Source organism: Adiantum capillus-veneris, chromosome 22 (genome assembly GCF_014529385.1).
Source record: "Adiantum capillus-veneris isolate H3 chromosome 22, ASM1452938v2, whole genome shotgun sequence".
Taxonomy (NCBI): domain Eukaryota; kingdom Viridiplantae; phylum Streptophyta; class Polypodiopsida; order Polypodiales; family Pteridaceae; genus Adiantum; species Adiantum capillus-veneris.
The window spans coordinates 50,498,759-50,518,683 of NC_140952.1; the positions used below are offsets into that span (position 1 = coordinate 50,498,759).

At 47.6% G+C, this 19,925-nt stretch overlaps 2 protein-coding genes across 3 annotated transcripts in view; one reads left to right on the forward strand and one right to left on the reverse strand.

Annotated features, from left to right (window-relative positions):
• LOC147429332 (uncharacterized) overlaps positions 1–19,925 on the forward strand; it is an 88,147-nt gene that overhangs the window by 12,192 nt on the left and 56,030 nt on the right. The gene's annotated exons all lie outside the window — the stretch shown is intronic.
• Positions 9,502–14,220, reverse strand: LOC147429334 (scarecrow-like transcription factor PAT1). The gene is made up of 3 exons (XM_086496088.1): positions 14,059–14,220; positions 13,010–13,061; positions 9,502–10,028 (listed from the first exon to the last, which is right to left on the reverse strand). Exons 1-3 carry the CDS (start codon positions 14,218–14,220, stop codon positions 9,502–9,504), a joined length of 741 nt encoding a protein of 246 aa, XP_086352214.1.

Consider the following 19,925-nt stretch of genomic DNA (forward strand, 5'->3'; position numbering starts at 1 on the left):
AGATAGGCGTGATTGCAAAGAGCGTCTAGCCCAAGCCCAAGTAGACTGAGCCGTGCGTAAAGCAACCTCCTCTGTCCAGGTCCTCATGTATGTGTACATAGCATGGCGGGCTCTATGTGTCAGCAAAGAAGTGAACCACAATGTGTCTACATCCTGCTGCGTGTGAAGGTGTCACAACAAACTTGGCCAATGGCCAAAGAGTCTGAAGCAAGTCTGTAACTCCTAGGTCTCCCATGTGATGAGAGAACTCTAGGGCTTGTGTCTGCAACCACTCCAACACTGAGTCCAAAGTCCACTCAGCCTGGTCCCTGCCGTAAAGGGGAAAAGAGAAGCCAACCGCCTAGTCCAAGGCCTCTATCCCCCTAGCTGCAAGGAACAGTACATGTACTCTGAAGCAGGTTGCCTCAAGGTCTGGTGAGGGGTCGTCGAGGAACCGTGTAAAGTCATAGGTAAAAAAATCCCAACGACGGCGGATGTTGAAGCTCGTCAGACCACGAGGAGCTGCTGCAAAAGGAGACGTCTGCACCAGAAGAGGAGGTCGCAAGAAAGGCTGTCCCTGTCTTGCCAAACGACTCGAGTCAAAGGCGCTGCCAAGAAATTTTCTAGCAGAAGAAGAAGGCCATGCCCCCTGGGACGGCTGTGGGATTAGAGCGGAAGGAGGTGAGGGAGCAGGTGGAGAGGGGGATCGACAGAGGAAGGAGGGCGAAGAGGAGACGTAGAGGGAGAGGGGGGGAACTTGGAGGGAGGAGGGGGGGGGGGGGGGGGGGGGGGGGGGGGAGGGTGAGGCTGAGGCTGAGGTGGAACCTGGAGCAGGGACCTCGTCTTGCTAAAGAGGGTCAAATCGGTTCCCCGTGGGAACCCACTGCTGCTGGGCAAGAGCCTGAGGACCACTATGAGTGCAGGCTGGTGCGGTGGCCCCTTCCGACATCGACCACGAACTTGCCGCCATCCCTCCTCTGCTTGAGCCCCAGGCTCGGAGGGTGGCTCTGCCTGTGTACTTTGTGACTCTGCCTGTTACTGTGCTGGCCAGCCCTTGAGGGCTGGGGATGGGCCTGTGGTGTAGGTCGGGGTCTCCTCCGTGGATAGGCCTTCGCGAGATGGCCCATCTGTCGACAAATGAAACACTGATTTGGGAGGTCCAAATACTCCACGCTCTGTCGAAACCAACCCCCACTCACCCGAGGAAGTAGGATGACCTTCGGGAGAGTGCGGGTGTCTCTAACCAGAACACGTACCGAGGGAATGCCGGCCGCCTTGGCAGCTAGTGAGGCTATTGTGCGAGGTGTTTCCAAGACAGTCCCAATCGCTGAGCCTATCCTAGACAAAAGTGGTAGGTACTCCCTCCTCAAACCAGGAAAGCAGACGGAGATGGGAAGGTCTGCCTTCTCTACCAGAACATTTGAAGCTGGGTCAAAACCATGTCTCCACTGTCGAAAGTGGGCTCGAATTGCTCAGATGGTCAAGGGGCTCATTGCAATGACCTTGGACGCCATGTCGGAGGTCTCAAACTCTATCTGATAGTAGCCTCGTCTGAGAAACCGAACGTCCAAGATCTTGTCCACCTCTTCGAGAAGGCGGGCTTGGAGAAGATGACGCAGCCCTCCTCTGCTAGATCTGGTGCCGAGAATCTTGCAGATGACGGAAGTCGCCTACAGACGTTTCAGCTCTGTGGCTAGGCTCGCTTGCTCTGTCGGTGAGAAAGCAAGTTGAATGGTGGGCTAGCGGGGTCGGGCGAGGGGACTTCATTAGAGTTCCTCTGTGGCGGAGCTTGAGCCTCCATCTATGTTTGCTGCTGTGAAGAGAGGGCGAAGAATCATTGACGAGTGGTGGCCTTCTGCGCCCGAGTACGATGACGATCTCAGTCGAGCAGAAAACAGGGGAGGAGGGGGGAGAGGCGATGCGGGGTTGGCGGGCTGAGGTGGGGCTGACGGGCTGAGGTGAGGCGGGCTGGACAGGCTGCGCGCTCGATACGACCTGTGCATTGGTGATGAAAGCGGGCAGTGGGCAGGGGTCAACGCGCGAACCAACTAGGGGGGGGGGGGGGGGGGGGGGGAACGGCAATGCTCGCAATGGCGAGCAGGCGGGGAGGGAGCAATGTGCGTAGGAAGGGGGGGAGGGGGGCCTCAGGCAATGGCGAGCGAAGCAGCAACAGCGAGCCCGTTGAATCCACATGTGCGCTTTTTTCACCGTTGAGATGGTGAAGAAGGCCATTGATAGGATGAGGACTGGGAGAGCATATGATCATGATGGCTTAGTGGCTGAGCATTTTATACATGCTGTAACCGGCCCGTAGGGCGGTAGGCGTTGGCTTTCACCCGAAATTCTTTACTTTATACACACACACAGAGCACTTTGCAAAGAGAACCTGCGACGGGAGTTAACACTTGAATACACACACGGCTCGGAAGCTAGAATGCTCCGAGCAGACGCCGACAACCTGTAGGCCCCAAAATTGGCGCCCCTTTTGGTATTTCTTTATTCTTTACGAGGGTAAATTACAAGGTAAGGTCCTGGGAATCCTTCACGTGTATCCACCTAGATACCATTTGATTTGGCCAAATTTTGGCAGCATAACAGCCCCAAAACTTGCGCGAAACCAATTCCCTTGTTGGAACTCGCTTGCACTGTCGTATACCCTCTGATTCCTGTCCAAAAACAGTAAATTCAGCACGCTGTATTTACTGGTTTTTGCCCTGTTTTCAGCCCCAAACAGTCCCCTAACTGTCCTCTGCCAGTGGGGCACGATTCCCAATGATCCTGGCGTCCGTATGGCTGAAAAACAGTGAATTTACAGCGCATACACAGCGCTGATTTTGCACCTGTACGGTGAGGTTATGACCCTCACCAGTGCCTGCTTTGGAGCAGCAGCTAGCTACCCCTGTTCCTGCTCAAGGAGGCTCTTGCCTCAGCACAAAAGCATGAACCCACACAACTGTACATCAGTCAAATGAGTAGCCCTCTTGTGGGGCATCACATAACTGCACGTAGGGGAGAGAGAGAGCAGTGTGTAGTGTGCAGGGCATCACTCCTAGCACCACACTGTACATGAGAGGGAAAGAAAGCACTCCATAGCTCTTAACCTGTGACAGGCTCTCAATGAAGCATCCCCCCAGCATAAATCGAGCGCCCTCTCTTCTGCCCTTGACCTGTAATGCATCTGTGAACAAATAGATGCAAAAAGGAGAAGATTTCCATGGCTGCCAAAACCTGCGTATCGCTGAAAACGCAGCAAAACAGCCCTGTAAACACGCATCTGATGCCTTCCAATGCTGAAAATGAGCTCCTTGGACCTAGGCAAACTCATGGGAAGCTCAAAAATGGAGAGAAATGGCTGAAAATCCAAGTTAACAGCCTCCAAAACTGCTCTCAAAAGTCAGTTACGGGTTCTGTTCTCCCAAACTTGGTAAATTGACCACAAAGTGCCACTTGGCACTCATACATGCAATTTCCCCGCATTGGGTTTCCTGCTTAAAAATCTCTCAACTGGTGCATCAGTTGACTTTGCAGCAGAGTACTAAAATGTTCCCTTGGTCATATCAAAGGTAATGACGCGAACACATTTCACGGCCCAAAATAGCAGTTCCCTAATTTTTAGGAGATGCTTCCGTCGGGCTCCCTGTGATCTTCTGACCATCTATCCTCATTGGGACCGCATCCAAAAGAGCAATGTGGCCCATCTATCGCATACTTTTTGTTGGTGATCCCACCTTGACTTTATGCCTTTATTGAGTTCCCTTCCTAGTATCCACCAACTTGCTAAGTGCCACGAGGGGACCTATATGATCTTGCTATGAGCCTAGACAACCTCTTACTATACGAATTCCAGTGCCGACCACTTCCTGTCTGCGGGTGAAAGTACCGTTCACATTGGCCATACAATGTCCGACCATTTGCAACTTCAAAAAGAGGGTCTCAAAAATTAAACAAAAATCATTGCAAAGAAACCAACAACTAAGGTTAGCAGTTGCCACGTCCTCGTGACATACCCCCCTCTTGAAATCGCAAACGTCCTCGATTGCATACCATAAATACATGCCATAGAGGATCTTGTGGGGTAAGCACCCTTTTATCATCGCATGTATCCGCAAGAAAGACTGTCAAAACATATGTACAAATGACTTAATGAGACCTTCATACTTTTGTCAAATTGTACACTGCTGTTGCACTGAATCCATGAGTACATTTGATGTGCTAGCTCTATCATTACCCCTCCTTTGCAAACATTGGGTTGGGGTATACGTAGGCTGTAACCCAAAGGCCTCAAGGTAAAGCTGCAATACATTTGGTGACTCTGACAGTTCATGCTCTTCCATCCACTTTGCATCCATAGGTGGATAGTTCTTGAATTTCACCATAGCATCTTGCAACCTGTCCCTTAACTTTTACGTGTTGCAAAAGGCTCTTGCCTCTGCAAACGAGCATAATTCCACCAACACTGTGGCGTACTACCCACGACCAAGCAAGCTCAAATTTCAAGATGATTTACCAATGCGTCATAGAATCCAAGCAATCGCCTCAGAGAATCGGCAAGCAGCATGTCACCTAGCAGACCCACATCACTCCCGCAAGAGATCTAGTGGCCAATCTACCACCGTGAGACCTCTCCCTATCTCATCTTGGTTCATACTTGCAAACCCTAAAACACAGCAGAAAATCAGCCCTAATTTGACCACTTTTTGGCAGGGCGAACATGCGGAATTTCTTGTCTGTCTTGTAAAGAGGAACCCTCTTCCATAATGCGCTTCCCTTTGTCGGCCATAGTGTAATCCCGTATTCCTGCACTGTGTGTCTTTACCCTGAACAATCCAGGCTCACTCTTTGAGGAAAAAGTGATTGATGTCCCGGCAACGGAACCATGTAACCGGCCCGTAGGGCGGTAGGCGTTGGCTTTCACCCGAAATTCTTTACTTTATACACACACACAAAGCACTTTGCAAAGAGAACCTGCGACGGGAGTTAACACTTGAATACACACACGGCTCGGAAGCTAGAATGCTCCGAGCAGACGCCGACAACCTGTAGGCCCCAAAATTGGCGCCCCTTTCGGTATTTCTTTATTCTTTACGAGGGTAAATTACAAGGTAAGGTCCTGGGAATCCTTCACGTGTATCCACCTAGATACCATTTGATTTGGCCAAATTTTGGCAGCATAACAGCCCCAAAACTTGCGCGAAACCAATTCCCTTGCTGGAACTCGCTTGCACTGTCGTATACCCTCTGATTCCTGTCCAAAAACAGTAAATTCAGCACGCTGTATTTACTGGTTTTTGCCCTGTTTTCAGCCCCAAACAGTCCCCTAACTGTCCTCTGTCAGTGGGGCACGATTCCCAATGATCCTGGCGTCCGTATGGCTGAAAAACAGTGAATTTACAGCGCATACACAGCGCTGATTTTGCACCTGTACGGTGAGGTTATGACCCTCACCAGTGCCTGCTTTGGAGCAGCAGCTAGCTACCCCTGTTCCTGCTCAAGGAGGCTCTTGCCTCAGCACAAAAGCATGAACCCACACAACTGTACATCAGTCAAATGAGTAGCCCTCTTGTGGGGCATCACATAACTGCACGTAGGGGAGAGAGAGAGCAGTGTGTAGTGTGCAGGGCATCACTCCTAGCACCACACTGTACATGAGAGGGAAAGGAAGCACTCCATAGCTCTTAACCTGTGACAGGCTCTCAATGAAGCATCCCCCCAGCATAAATCGAGCGCCCTCTCTTCTGCCCTTGACCTGTAATGCATCTGTGAACAAATAGATGCAAAAAGGAGAAGATTTCCATGGTTGCCAAAACCTGCGTATCGCTGAAAACGCAGCAAAACAGCCCTGTAAACACGCATCTGATGCCTTCCAATGCTGAAAATGAGCTCCTTGGACCTAGGCAAACTCATGGGAAGCTCAAAAATGGAGAGAAATGGCTGAAAATCCAAGTTAACAGCCTCCAAAACTGCTCTCAAAAGTCAGTTACGGGTTCTGTTCTCCCAAACTTGGTAAATTGACCACAAAGTGCCACTTGGCACTCATACATGCAATTTCCCCGCATTGGGTTTCCTGCTTAAAAATCTCTCAACTGGTGCATCAGTTGACTTTGCAGCAGAGTACTAAAATGTTCCCTTGGTCATATCAAAGGTAATGACGCGAACACATTTCACGGCCCAAAATAGCAGTTCCCTAATTTTTAGGAGATGCTTCCGTCGGGCTCCCTGTGATCTTCTGACCATCTATCCTCATTGGGACCGCATCCAAAAGAGCAATGTGGCCCAACTATCGCATACTTTTTGTTGGTGATCCCACCTTGACTTTATGCCTTTATTGAGTTCCCTTCCTAGTATCCACCAACTTGCTAAGTGCCACGAGGGGACCTATATGATCTTGCTATGAGCCTAGACAACCTCTTACTATACGAATTCCAGTGCCGACCACTTCCTGTCTGCGGGTGAAACTACCGTTCACATTGGCCATACAATGTCCGACCATTTGCAACTTCAAAAAGAGGGTCTCAAAAATTAAACAAAAATCATTGCAAAGAAACCAACAACTAAGGTTAGCAGTTGCCACGTCCTCGTGACACATGCCAGGGATCTGCTCGCAGAGCTTCTAGCAATGATGTTCAACCGTGCCATGTGTGAGGGTTTGCCTGACACTTGGAGTTTATCTACTATTGTATCTATCTTCAAGTAGGGAGACCCTATGGAGCTTGGGAATTATTGCACTATCATGATTGGACACACATTGGCACGGTTGTATGCATCCATTCTTGAGCAGCAGTTGAGTAGATGGGTAGAGAGAGAGGGTATACGCGCAGCCGGGCATGCAAGGTTCAGGAGAGTTTTTTCTACTCTTGACCACCTTCCGACACTCAGAGCCATTATTGAGGAGAGTAGATCACATCGGAGACGGATCTAGTGTAGCTTTGTGTACTTCGCATTTGACACAGTGCCCACAACTAGATTGATGCGCAGACTATAGGAGATGGGAGTACCCACAGAGATGATTTGGAGGATTATGGCATTATACAGGTCAGTAGTGGGGCATGTACGCACTTCAGAGGGGTTATCTACATTAGTTCACTCCAGTATCGGGTGAAGCAGGGCTGCCCGCTCTCTCCTAGTCTATTTGGTATGTATGTGGATGAGGTTTCTGAATATATTGAGAGAGAGGGTGATAGAGGTGCACAGTTGGCAGGGACATGGATTCCACTATTGTTATATGCTGATGACATTGTGTTGATCTCCGACTCTCCGGAGGGAATGCAACGTCACTTAGATGCTTTGCATAGGTTTGCTCACGACAGTGGTTTGTCTGTCAACCTTGGTAAAACCAAGGTTATGGTGTTTAACACCACCCCCAGTGGACCAAGAGATCAGCACCCACATTCACATATGGCCATGAGACAGTGGAGTATATAGATGCTTACACCTATCTTGGGGTGGTCTTTAGTGGACCAACATTTTCATTGAGGAGAGCAGTAAACACTAGACTGACGAGAGCACATGCAGCATTGGGTGGATTGGAGAGGATGTGTTCACAGATTCAATTTCAGGAGCCTCGGACGAAGCTCTGGCTTTTTGACACTTTGGTGGCTTCTGCATTGCTCGATGGAGTTCAGATATGGGGGCCTTCATTGGACCATCACGGAGGTCACGTCACACTGATGGATGGGGAGACATGGAGAAGCCTCTAGTCTCTATAATCTCGCGGCTAGAGCCAAGGCTTCAGTACCACATGACATTATTTGAGCAGAGCTAGCTGCCCCCCCACTAGTGATTGAGGCGCTTACGGGTTCGATCTCCTTTATACACCGCTTGTGGGACCTCCCCAGAGACAGATATGCCCGCCTAGCACTTTAGCTTTGCAGGGAGACACAACAAGCTGGTATGCGGAGATGACATCACGGTTTCAGGTGAATGGGTTCAACATGGACAGATTGCCCCCTTTCCAGTACTCATTGGATGCACCCTCTCTGACTCTCACACAGTCTGGGATCACAAGGCTCATCCTTCAGGACTTGACTCAGCTAGATACTAGGAGGACTTGGATACACCTGGCACAGGAGTTGGACACGAAGATGGCTTTCTATAGAGAGCATCTTCTTCAGCTTACTGAGGATGGTTTTGTGATGAGGCCCAGATACATGGACACCCACTTATCTCATGGGATACAATGTGCCATTGGCCAGATACGCACATCTTCACACCAGCTTCGGATCAAGACTGGTAGATACAGCGGAGTACCAGTAGAGGCCAAGACATGTCCCTATGTCGCATGGACCTTGAGATAGAGGTGCACTACACATGCCTCTGCCCAATTTACTATGAGATACGAGGCCGCTTTCACTGCCTGTTCAGAGGGGGCTTTGGACCACTCTCTAGAGTCATGAGTATGACGACTAGAGATGTCTGGGTTTGTTTTTGCTTGATCTGCACAGACACAGAGAGAGCTTGATGAGAAGAGAGGCTAGCCAGTCTCAGAGACAGATCACAAACTTCTTTAGAGCGGACAGTGGGCAGCCGGAGGAGCAGCTACCACATCAGAGCTCATGCTCTCCTCACACCAAAGGCACGTTGATCAATCGAGCGACCGAGCTAGGGAGATCCAGACGCCCACGACTGCGGAGGACTACACAGCATCGACGGAGGCTGCATCAGCGATTCAAATCACTTTGGCCCGACATGCATGACGCCCGGTCAGACTACTGACAATGGAGCAGATTGATGAGATCCGCCAGCGACCGATGATGGATCGCCTATGATTTAGCTCTTTTGAGGATTGTACACCCTGCTCATCTTGTATCAGCCTTTGTATCAGCTCTCACCCATTATATTCCCACACGCACACCAACATTGTGTTTTATTAGCCCCCATTCACTACTTTCACCGCCCTACTCATATCCTACACAGTTCCAGCTAGTTGCTTAGTTCATATCTAGAAGTTAGTTTTTCGCTTTACTTCATTTTATTTTTGTACCCAAACATTGTATTAGATTCACCAAGATTGTATTATTTTGGTCTCATAGGTGATTTTGGCCTTTTGAAGACGTTTAATATAAAATTTTCTCTCTCTCTCTCTCTCTCTCTCTCTCTCTCTCTCATAGACAAAAACAACACATGATCAAACAGACATAGACACACACACACACACTTTTTTTTCTCAATTTTTTGTGGTTTATGAATATGTTGTCAGCATAGTTGCTTGCAAATGCCTCTGCAGGCATTCAGAGGCATTTGTAAACGTTTGCGCAAATTTGGAGTTTGCCTGCGGTGTTGCAAACTCGATTGTATCTTAGGCCAACGTTTTTTGTTTGAACTTTGAGCAATAAGCTATGAGCTTTCAAGTTCCAAGTTCCAAGAGTGTTCTCATGTATTATTTTTCATGATTATCTCTACAAGGCTAGATACTTTCTACAGCACAATCTCCTGCCTTGGTCATGCTTCTTAAGCAAGCTAAAATAGCAACTGTCAAAACATGTGCACACAAGAATGCAGACAAATAGCTGCCTACATGCTTTTTTACCCAAGTAGAAGAGCTTTTCCATCTTCTTTCAATCTGTACTTCTCATTGTAGAACTCAAGCAGGGACTTCATTGCGTTGTTTACATACAAGCTTAGCGGGTGCGGCTTTAATCCAGCTACTAACATGCATGTTCTCCATTTACCAGCAAGCTCATGGCTCTCAACTCGTTCTATGCCTTCACAAGCTATAACATTGACAATATCATGAAGCAAGCAATTCTCCTCGGCATTCACTCTATCTTTGCTCTCCCGTGGGAGCGCCACATTAATAGACTCGAACACAGCAGAATAATAATCCAAAGTCTCCACAAACCTGGTCAAAAAAGGCACCGTGTTTGTGTTGGCATCTTGCTCCACCAGAGTAAGCACCTTCGGATTTAGACTTTTGCACATTCTTATAATGCGATCTCGGATCTCGGGGTTATCTAGGCAAACGCTTTTATCTGGCATATGATGCAGTTGTAGAGCAAAATTTATGGCCAGGGCCTCTCCAACCTTCTTTTCGATCTTGTAGATCTGCAAATCTGAGAGCTTTGAATAAATACTGGTGAACTCATAACACCAAGGTTATTCGCAAAAGTTGCAAACCTCATTTCAATATTCAGCATCCATGCCTCCCAAAGGATAAGAGTGAGCAGTAGGATCATCAACAGTATTCCTCCTTCAGCAAAACAGAGGCTTGTGAGTGGCAAAGAGGGGCAAGCAGTGCTCCCTATAATTAATTTGTACCCTGTGTTGGAGTTCAAGTTATTGGTGTTTGAAACCGTGGGTCGGAGTTCAAGGCACATGCATCTAGCAGGGAACCAACCATTCCACCTAAGTTGGGGGTTATACCAAGAATCAATTTTCTGCGCCTTGGCAACAATTCATTGTCAGGCACAATTCCACCCACACTTGAAAACTGCAGGTATCTAGTGTATTCTTGGCAACAATTCATTGTCAGGCACAATTCCACCCACACTTGAAAACTGCATGTATCTAGTGTGGTTGGATTTTAGCAGCAACGAGCTAGAGGGCATCATCCCCCACGGACTGAGCAAGCAAGCAAGGAAGGTGATAAAAGAAACACTCAGCACTGGTTTGCGATTCGTGTATTTTATTGACTTCCCATAGCATTTTAAAGATTCTAGCATGTGGCATGTGACTGGAGATGCAAGTTTCCCACTCTTTCCTCGAGAGTGGAGCATTTGTGAGTTGAAAATGATCCAAAATACTGGTAGTCTATGCCTTCACCCTCAGTATTGATGCTATCTCTAGAAGTGGTCAGCAATAGTACCTTCTGCAAATTCTGGTTGTATGACTCATGAGACAGTGGAGTTAAGGAGATTCTTGTTAGAGAAGGAAGCAAGCTTTTGAAAAGCTTAATTAACTTCTTACCCATGCACTAATTCTCATTGTACTTAATTGTATTGGTTCAAGTCTTAATCAAGAAGGCCATGCAATATCTTATGAAATTAGAGGAGTTCATGATGCAGAGCTTCATGCTTCAATCTATGAGAAAGAGGGTTACACAAATTGGCAAGCGAGTATTTCCAAGCAACAAAATAATCGAGCAAGTCCCTTCAGACATTCTTTATTGCTTAGAGCAAATTGCAAAAGTGCAAGCGGGTTTTCCAATGTCTGTGCTCTCGCTCTGGTCACCATGAAGATCACTGTCATCAAAGTCCTCTGTGATGACTGACACAAAGCACACTTGATTACTACATAGAGGATCGTGAGCCCCAAACCCTCTTCCTTCTCTTTGAGAGGCTCTCCTAATTGCAGGACTACACCCAAGTTTTCAAAAAAATAAACAACCCCTTAAATCACTGCACAGTCACTACGAACAATCGTATTTTACACAATGTCATTTATCATGTAATCAATACAGTCATTGTAATCAACACACTCATTCTATGTTGAAAGCCAAGTATGAGGTAAAGTCTAGCTATGAGCAAGCTGTGATAATAAAATAATAGCATATATTGATCTTATGAGGAGATACCAAAGGCTATAGTCATGCGAGGCTTAGTTATCAGTTATTTGAACAAATGACTGAGCCTCATTCTTGGTCACACGTAAAAAGGAGCATTAAATGAATAACTATGCCCACCCTTTGTAACTACGCCAATTTTGGCATAGTTGTAAAGTTCAAAGCTTAGTTGGGAGGATGAATGAATAACTAAGCCTTGTGTGACCATGCAAGGGGCTTAGTTATTCATTTAATGCTCTGTCTGGGCATGGTTGGCTTAGTTATCTATAACAAATAACTAAGCCTCACGTGACCATAGCCTTATCAACAAAATCATCAAGAAAGAAGACAAGTTGTTGCATCCATGACATTAAAACATTCATAACATTAAAGAGAGCAATCTATTCAATGGAACAAAAAAAAAGTATCAATCCCTTAAATCATGGAACAAAAGAAATAGCCCTCGGCTTGCCGCAAGTGTCGGTGGATGATTGTCGTAACCATTCCATGTTGTCATGGGATTGTTACGGCAGAGCCGTCGGTGCTTGCACCATTTATAGGTTGATGGGCATGTTCTTTTGTACTCGGACACATAGGCCAAGTGATTTTTCTTGCGGGCTGGCAATAGCAGTCGACATCGAGGGAGCCTGGACGAGCAGTCAACTCTTTTTGGACTTGCAAACTGTAACTTTAATGTACGTATCGTACATGCAAACGCACCAAGTCTTCCACATCCTTTTCAATATGTTGACTAGCAATGATCATGTTATTCATGTCCTTGATTATATTCTGAGTGAAATTTGGCTACTTTTTGTGGGTGGCATCATTGTCGCATGTACACAAGTCACTTGTCTTATTAACATTAAGACTGGTTTCGACAAAATCATGCTCTTCAATTGCATCTTAAAAGTAGCTTTGACTCATGTGTATATGACACTCTTTGTTTTTGCAATCAGCCCCTTGCCCTGCCTGTGCAATTTTTCTAATTGAACACATTCTTTCAAATAACATTGACATGGGTCTTGCTTCTATTCGAGTAGTTGTTCTCGGCTCTGTTTCCTTCTTCGTGTTTTGAATTCTTGTAGTTTTTCCAGCATTCACACTTTTCTCCAATGGGAGGATTGCAGGTGCCCTTGCTGGGGATGTTCTCACAATTGTGTTTAAAGTGGAGACAAAGATTAAAGACCGCCATATTGGGCCTCCTCTTTGACACCGTGATGGTGAGTGTAGATTTAGAAAAGCACACATTAACGTTTTTGGCTCATGCTGTATTATTAGGTGGAAAGCACCTTTTGTGTAGAGTGTGCATACTTAGCTCCATCTCGAATGCCCTTTTCACAAATGAGCTTGTTGTTTAGTGTTAATAGAGTTTGTCTTGAAGCTTTGCATGCAGAAAAACTTACCGTCGAAGAGGCCCTCTTCTATCGCAACCAATGCAATATAGGTTCTATTGCTGAATCCTTTTATGCTTGCATTGGCAACCAGTGCAATAAGGTTATGTTACCGAAGCCTTTTTTACTCGCATTGGCAACCAATGCAATAAGGTTATGTTGCCAAAGCCTTTTTTGCTCACTGGCCTCTCACATTGTCTCAATCCTTGTGAAACCTATCGAAACCAAGCCACGCCGGCGTGGAACAGTTCCAGTAGGTTCACGATATACAATGTAGGTTTTTGTTTTTTTATAAAATCGTCTCCTATAGGGAGTTGAAGTAGGCCGTTGCGCAGCTGCAACCAAGCGGATTGCGGGCTCCATTTCATTGGCCAGCCAATATGGCATGCTGGCTGGAGTTTTGGGGGGTGATGACTATTTGGGGTTTATTGTGGGCGGACAGGCTACGTTCGAGGTGAAGGGCCAAAGGGCGGCAAAGGGCCACGTGCCCGAGGGAGGGGAAGGGGCTTGACTCTCGAGGGAGATTGTCTCCATGAGTCGATGCATGACGGTGGCATCTAAGGTCAAGCATAGGGAGTGCCAGCCTCCAAGTCCACGCATCCTTCAAGGGTAAGGGACTGGACGAGGAGGGACTGGGGGAGGATAGGCAGGGGTTTTTGTTTTATACATTAAAGGTCTCACATTACGGGCACAGAGAAGCCAGGATGCACAATTTTCCCGGAACACTGGACCACCTTGAAGACCAAAGTAATACGTTTTTTTTTTTTAAATCACCCTACCCGTAGGACCCTACCCCTCCCTGGTCTGTTGTTGCAACCAGTCAGAAGACTAGGGAGGGGTAGGGTCATTTCTTTAGGGAAAAAAAACGTCAAGCAGATCCCTACCCCTCCCCGGTTTATTGTTGCAACCAGTCAGAAGACTAGGGAGGGGTAGGGTCATTTCTTTAGAAAAAAAAACGTCAAGCAGACCAGAGATCTGTTGTAGCATGTGGTGCCACAGGCATAGAAAGCAGCGCATCAGGCAGAGAAAGCGGCGCTGCATGCACATAATTCAACTACGTGCCTCTTGGGCAAATGATGGCGAGGTGGCATGATGTTGAGGTGTTGACGGCGGATGACAGTAAAGTGACACCTTGCAATGTGATGGCAAGCAATGCAAGGGCTTTTTTTTCCACGATTGAAGGGACTGGGACATTGGATTACAGCCACAGACATCAGTGTCTAGAAGAAACAACTCTGCTCCTGCGATTGTTGCTCTTGTCTGCATGTTGTTGCAAAGGATCCTGGCAGGCTTTGGAAGCTTTAAGTCTCCATTATGTGAGTTAAGCAGACCTGGATATCCTAGGACCTTGGGTGTTTTCAGCAGTGAGAGCATTCATAGTATAGGAGCTTTAAAGAAATTGTTGCTTCATGACTTTACCTCTGAATCCAGTAGGCAAATGCTTGGGCCTTTCCTATGCAGAAGAACTTGCATTTGGCTCTGGGTCAGATCGCTTATGTTTAATGATCACGATAGACTCGTTAGGCAAGAAATTGTCCTCACGGAAAGTGGTTCCAGAAGCAAAATGATCAGCTCAAGCAACCTTTTGGAGGTCCCTGCAAGGCACCTCTTCAAGCTTTATTTTATCCTTAAATTTGCAACTACGAGGTCTCGGAGAATTAAGAGGTAGCTAAGAAGCCAATGCTACACAAGCTTCCAGGGAACTTAAGCGAGATGAGAACTTTTGGCAATTAGTCAACTTGAGCTTGCCACAACCCTTTTACTCCCTCTTATCAAAATACCTTGCCGCTTCGCTTTTGTCTTGAACTCCTCCCTTAAAATATCGTCTAAGACCTCATGCATGTCAACAGCTATGTTCACAAATCCAGAAGACAACAATCAGATCCATGACAGCTAGACATGTTAATCCCTCAATCAATTTAACTTGCTTGTACAAGCACCTGCTAAATTCTCTGAAATGAACTCCGTTTTACTTGGATTTTCCACTATAGCTATGACTCTATCAATTTCTCTCTCAAGCACAGATATCTAGTTTTCTTCACAAGTATTAACTTCCAAAGGACCATTCTCAATGTGATGCAACCATTTTGAAAAGAGCTGACAACCTTCTATGCTTCCTTGGTTGATTTTTCCCATTTCATGTCTTGTCCATACAGAAAAGCCCCAATTTGCACTTGCAATCTTCCATTAAAGAATGTCATTGTCTGTAAATCTATTTGAGTGAAGGAGACTTTAGGAATCAGCTTTTGTCACAACTAAGCAAAGCAACAACTAAACGTCTACCTGTTTCACGTGAGCCTCATAGAATGGGCCCTTCTCTTGTGTTCTTAGCAAATCTTAACATGGATAAACTGTTAGTCAAGTCTAGTGAAAAGTAGTAGACAAGTCATACCTCAAGAATCTCGTTGAGATGGTCATGAGGCAGTTGGGTATGCTTGAGCTCATCATGCATGCATTGGGCACATCATTTCATCATTGCCACAGCATACGCCATCGATGTAGTTGTTGCGGGTGCATCCACAGCTTGCTGCTCTCATTTCCTCCACCATTTTAGTGCTGAGCTGGCAAGGGGAAAGGGAGGGCAGCTCAAGTGTGTTTCACTGCGAAGCTGAGAGAGAGAGAGAGAGAGAGAGAGAGAGAGAGAGAGAGAGAGAGAGAGAGAGAGAGAGAGAGAGAGAGAGAGAGAGAGAGAGAGAGAGAGAGAGAGAGAGAGAGAGAGAGAGAGAGAGAGAGAGAGAGAGAGAGAGAGAGAGAGAGAGAGAGAGAGAGAGAGAGAGAGAGAGAGAGAGAGATGAAATGAAATATTATATTAACGTCTTCAAAAGGCCAAAGTGACCTATGAGACCAGAAAGTTACAATGTGGTGGATCTGATACAAAGTCAAAGTAACAAGATGACAAAATGACAGGATGACAAAATAAAATACTATGGAATCCTAAACTGCTAGGTGTGGACTAAGCAGCTAAACAGCTAGTTGGGATAGCTAGATCACAAGAGATCCAACATCGGTTGTTGGCGGATCTCATCAATCTCTTCCATGGTCAGTAGTTTGACCGAGCGTCGTGCATGTCGAGCCAAAGTGACCCAAATCCTCTGATGCAGCCTCCGTCGATGCTGTGTAGTCCTCCACAGTCGTGGATGTCTGGATCTCCCCAGCTCAGTCGCTCGGTCGATCAGTATGCCTCTGGTGTAAAGCACAAGCTTTGCTGTGGTAGTAACTCCTTCGGGTGTCCAGTGGCAGCTCTAAAGAAGTTTGTGATCTGTCTCTGAGACTGGCTAGCCTCTCCTCCTCTCATCAGGCTCTCTCCGTGTCTGCGCAGCTCGAGCAAAAACAAACCCAGGCATCTCTGATCCTTGTACCGCATGACTCTAGAGAATGGTCCAAAGCCCTCTCTGAACAAACAATTGAAGCGGCCTCGTATCTCGTAGTAGACGGGGCAGTGGCATGTGTAGTGCAACTCTGTCTCAGGTTCGATGTCACACAGGGGGCATGTCCTGGCCTCTGCTGGTACTCCGCTGTATCGATCCGCAGCTGGTCTGAAGATGTGCGTATTTGGCCAATAGCACATCGTATCCCATGAGACAAGTGGGTGTCCATGTATCTGGGCCTCGTCACAAAACCATCCTCCGTAAGCTGGAGGAGATGCTCTCTGTAGAAAGCCATCTTCGTGCCCGGCTCCTGTGCTGGCTGTATCCATGTCCTCTTGGTGTCTAGTTGAGTCAAGTCCTGGCGAATGAGCCCGGTGATCTCGGACTGTGTAAGAGTCAGAGAGGGCGCATCCAGTGAGTACTGGAAGGGAGGCAATCTGTCTATGCTGAACCTATGCGCCTGAAACCATGATGTCATCTCCCCATACTAGCATGCTGTATCTCCTTGCATGGCTAACTGTCGAGGACTCAAGTGCAAGGCGTGCATATTTGTCTCTGGGAAGTTCCCACATGCGGTGTATGAAGGAGACAGATCTGGTGAGCGCCTCAACCACCAGTGGGGGGGCAGCTAGCTCTGCTCGTACAATAGCACGTGGTACTGAAGCCTTGGCTCTATTGAGCCGTGAGATCATAGAGACCAGAGGCTTTTCCATGTCCCCCCATCCATCACTGCGGCCTGTCCTCCCGTGATGATCCAGTGAAGGTCCCAAATCTCAGCTCCATAAAGCAATGCAGAAGCCACCAAAGTGTCAAAGAGCCAGAGCTTCGTCCGAGGCTCCTGAAATTGAACCTATGAACACATCCTTTCCAATCTACCCAATGCTGCATGGGCTCTGGTCAATCTAGCCTCTGCTGCCCTCCTTAATGAAAATGCTGGCCCACTAAAAACCACTCCAAGGTAAGTGTAAGCATCTGTATACTCCACCTTCTCCTGGCCGTATGTGAAGGCGGGCGTTGACCTCCTGATCCACTGTGGGGTGGTATTAAATACCATGACCTTGGTTTTACCAAGGTTGACGGACAAACCACTTTCCTGGGCAAACCTATGCAAAGCATCCAAGTGACGTTGCATCCCCTCCGAAGAGTCGCAGATCAACACAATATCATCAGCATATAACAATATTGGGATCCATGTCCCTGTCAGCTGTGCACCTTTATCACCATCTCTCTCAATGTAGTCAGAAACCTCATCTACATACATACCAAATAGAGTAGGAGAGAGCGGGCAGCCCTGCTTCACCCCAATAGTGGAGTAAACCGGTGTGGATAGACCCTCTGGGGTGCGTACATGCCCCACTATTGACCTGTATAATGCCATGACCCCCCGAATGAGCTCTGTGGGTACTCCCATCTGCTATAATCTGCGCATCAATCTAGCTCTGGGCGCTGCGTCAAATGCTTTGCGGAAATCCACAAAGCTACAATAGATCCGTCTCCCACGCGATCTGCCCTCCTCAATGATGGCTCTGAGTGTCAAGATATGGTCAAGAGTAGAAAAACCCCTCCTGAAACTTGTCTACCTGGCTGTGCGTATCCCCTCCCTCTCTGCCCATCTACTCAGCAGCTGCTCAAGAATAGATGCGTACAACCGTGCCAATGTGTGCCCAATCATGATAGTGCGATAGTTCCCAGGCTCTATAGGGTCTCCCGACTTGAAGATAGGTACAATAGTAGATAGGCTACGAGTATTAGGCAAGCCCTCACACATGGCACGGTTAAACATAACTGCTAGAAGCTCTGCTAGTAAATCTCTGGCAAGCGTGAAATGCTCAGTCACTAAGCCATCATGATCATATGCTCTCCCAGTCCTCATCCTGTCAATGGCCTTCCTCACCATCTCAGCGGTGAAAAAAGCACGTGTGTGGGCATGGATCGGGGGGGGTCGGAAAGGGGGGGGGGTTGCTTAGGAACTGCGTACAGAGATGATGCATACTAGCCCCAGGCCTCTGTAGAAGTGATGGCGGGGGGGGGGGGGGAGTGCTCATGAAAGAGCCTCCATGCCTCACGTGAGTCCTGACTGAAGAATAGCTGGTATAGATCCTGCTCTAGGCGAGCAAAAATGCACTCTTCTTCCGCCGCACTAGGCGTCGGAAGTCAATCTGTGACTGCCTGTGAGTGATGTCCCCCAAAAGCACCTCCCTCTGAAGTCTAGCTCTAGTGTCCCGGCATTCCTCATCATACCAATTGTTTTGGGACATGCTCCCCGAACGACGTCTCTGCTCAGGCTGGGTATGTGGGTATGCCTCTGCTGCTGCATCATGTAGTGTCTGTGTCAGTATAGTAGTAAGCTCCTCTAGAGGTCGCCCTGGCTCCTCTGTGCACAGGCGTCCGCAGATCCCATCTATGTATACAGAGTCCGTCTCCCTCGTGAAGGTGTAGCAAGTAGGGGCTGCTGCCCGTAGCCTATGTGCTACACTAAATTGAAAATAAATGGTCAGCGACATAAGAGCATGATCCACTGCCACGCCAACAGGTCTGGGTCCAACCATGAGGTCCTGGATACTAGAGATGAGGCTCGGCTGTGCCATGACATAATCCATTGTGCTGGCTCCATGTCTGTGTGGAAAGCATGTAAAACCCCCCGCACCGGGAAATCTTTGTAGGCCATTCAAGATGGCCAATCCATGTGCAGTCCCCATGTCTATCAAGTGTCGTCCATACTCAGTGTGTTCTCCATCCTGTGATAGTTTGGATAGGCCCGTCTCTGCAACATGCAACTCTCTTAGCATCTCCTCTGAAGTATCATAAAATACTGTTTGATGATGGGCAGTCCTAGCATTGAAATCCCCTAGAATGATGATGTCACCATCTCTAGAGAACTCCCATATGTCATCATCCAGAATAGAGAAGGGGGACTGTCCTCTGGGTGGTGCATAAACTGACGTACTCGGGGGAAAGTAGCAAATAGCAATGTAAAGAGATCTGCCTGTCTCTGCTCTCAATCTCACCCACATGTACCTAGCTTGCTCATCCCTGTGGGCTATATGTATCAATGGCTGCAACTCCTCCCTGAATAACACTGCCACTCCTCCTGAGCCCCGCCCTTTGTGCTCTGATCGTGTCTCCTGTCTACAGGCTATCTCCCATCTATATCCACTAATGTGAGGCATAGATAGCCCCGAGGCCTGATGTGTCTCAGAGTAGAAGACGATGTCTCTTCCCGTAAAACTATCCTCAAAAGCACCCACATCAAGGCGCATAGATCCATTATAGGTGGCAACTTTGAGTGTGGTCCCATAGGTCTCACACCGTCATGTGGAGCGCCGCTCTACAATCACCACCCGGCCATCTTTGTAGAAGGCCGTCTTTCCCTTCTCCCTTGCCGCTTGAATCTCTGGCATTACCTCTCTCATATGCGCAAGCTGTGTGAGAGTGAGGTCATCTCCAAGGAATATGCCCGTTTTCTTTACTGTAGGATGCTTCTTCAAGAAGTCTTTCTTTGCCTCCATGGATGGGAAACGGATGATTAAAGCTCTCCCTTTTGAAGTCTCCCCATTGCCTTGTGTCTTCTTCCCTACCCTCCATGCCTTTGTATGAGTAGCCTCACTACCCATCATGCGGAGAAGTTCTTCGACTTCCCCTTCCACATCATCTCGGTCTTTTAGACCGGTTACTCTTATATGCAAGGCTCTAGTTTTCCTTCGCTACTCT

What these genes read in the sequence shown, in the direction of transcription:
- LOC147429334 (XM_086496088.1), bottom strand. Translation starts at nt 14,220, where the DNA reads ATGCTCTCACTGCTGAAAACACCCAAGGTCCTAGGATATCCAGGTCTG. An exon ending in TGTTTCTTCTAGACACTGAT is followed by an intron (nt 13,062 to 14,058) that starts GTCTGTGGCTGT and finishes TGGTTTCGATAG; the next exon opens with GTTTCACAAGGATTGAGACA. An exon ending in AGTGAGCAAAAAAGGCTTTG is followed by an intron (nt 10,029 to 13,009) that starts GCAACATAACCT and finishes CAAAGCTCTCAG; the next exon opens with ATTTGCAGATCTACAAGATC.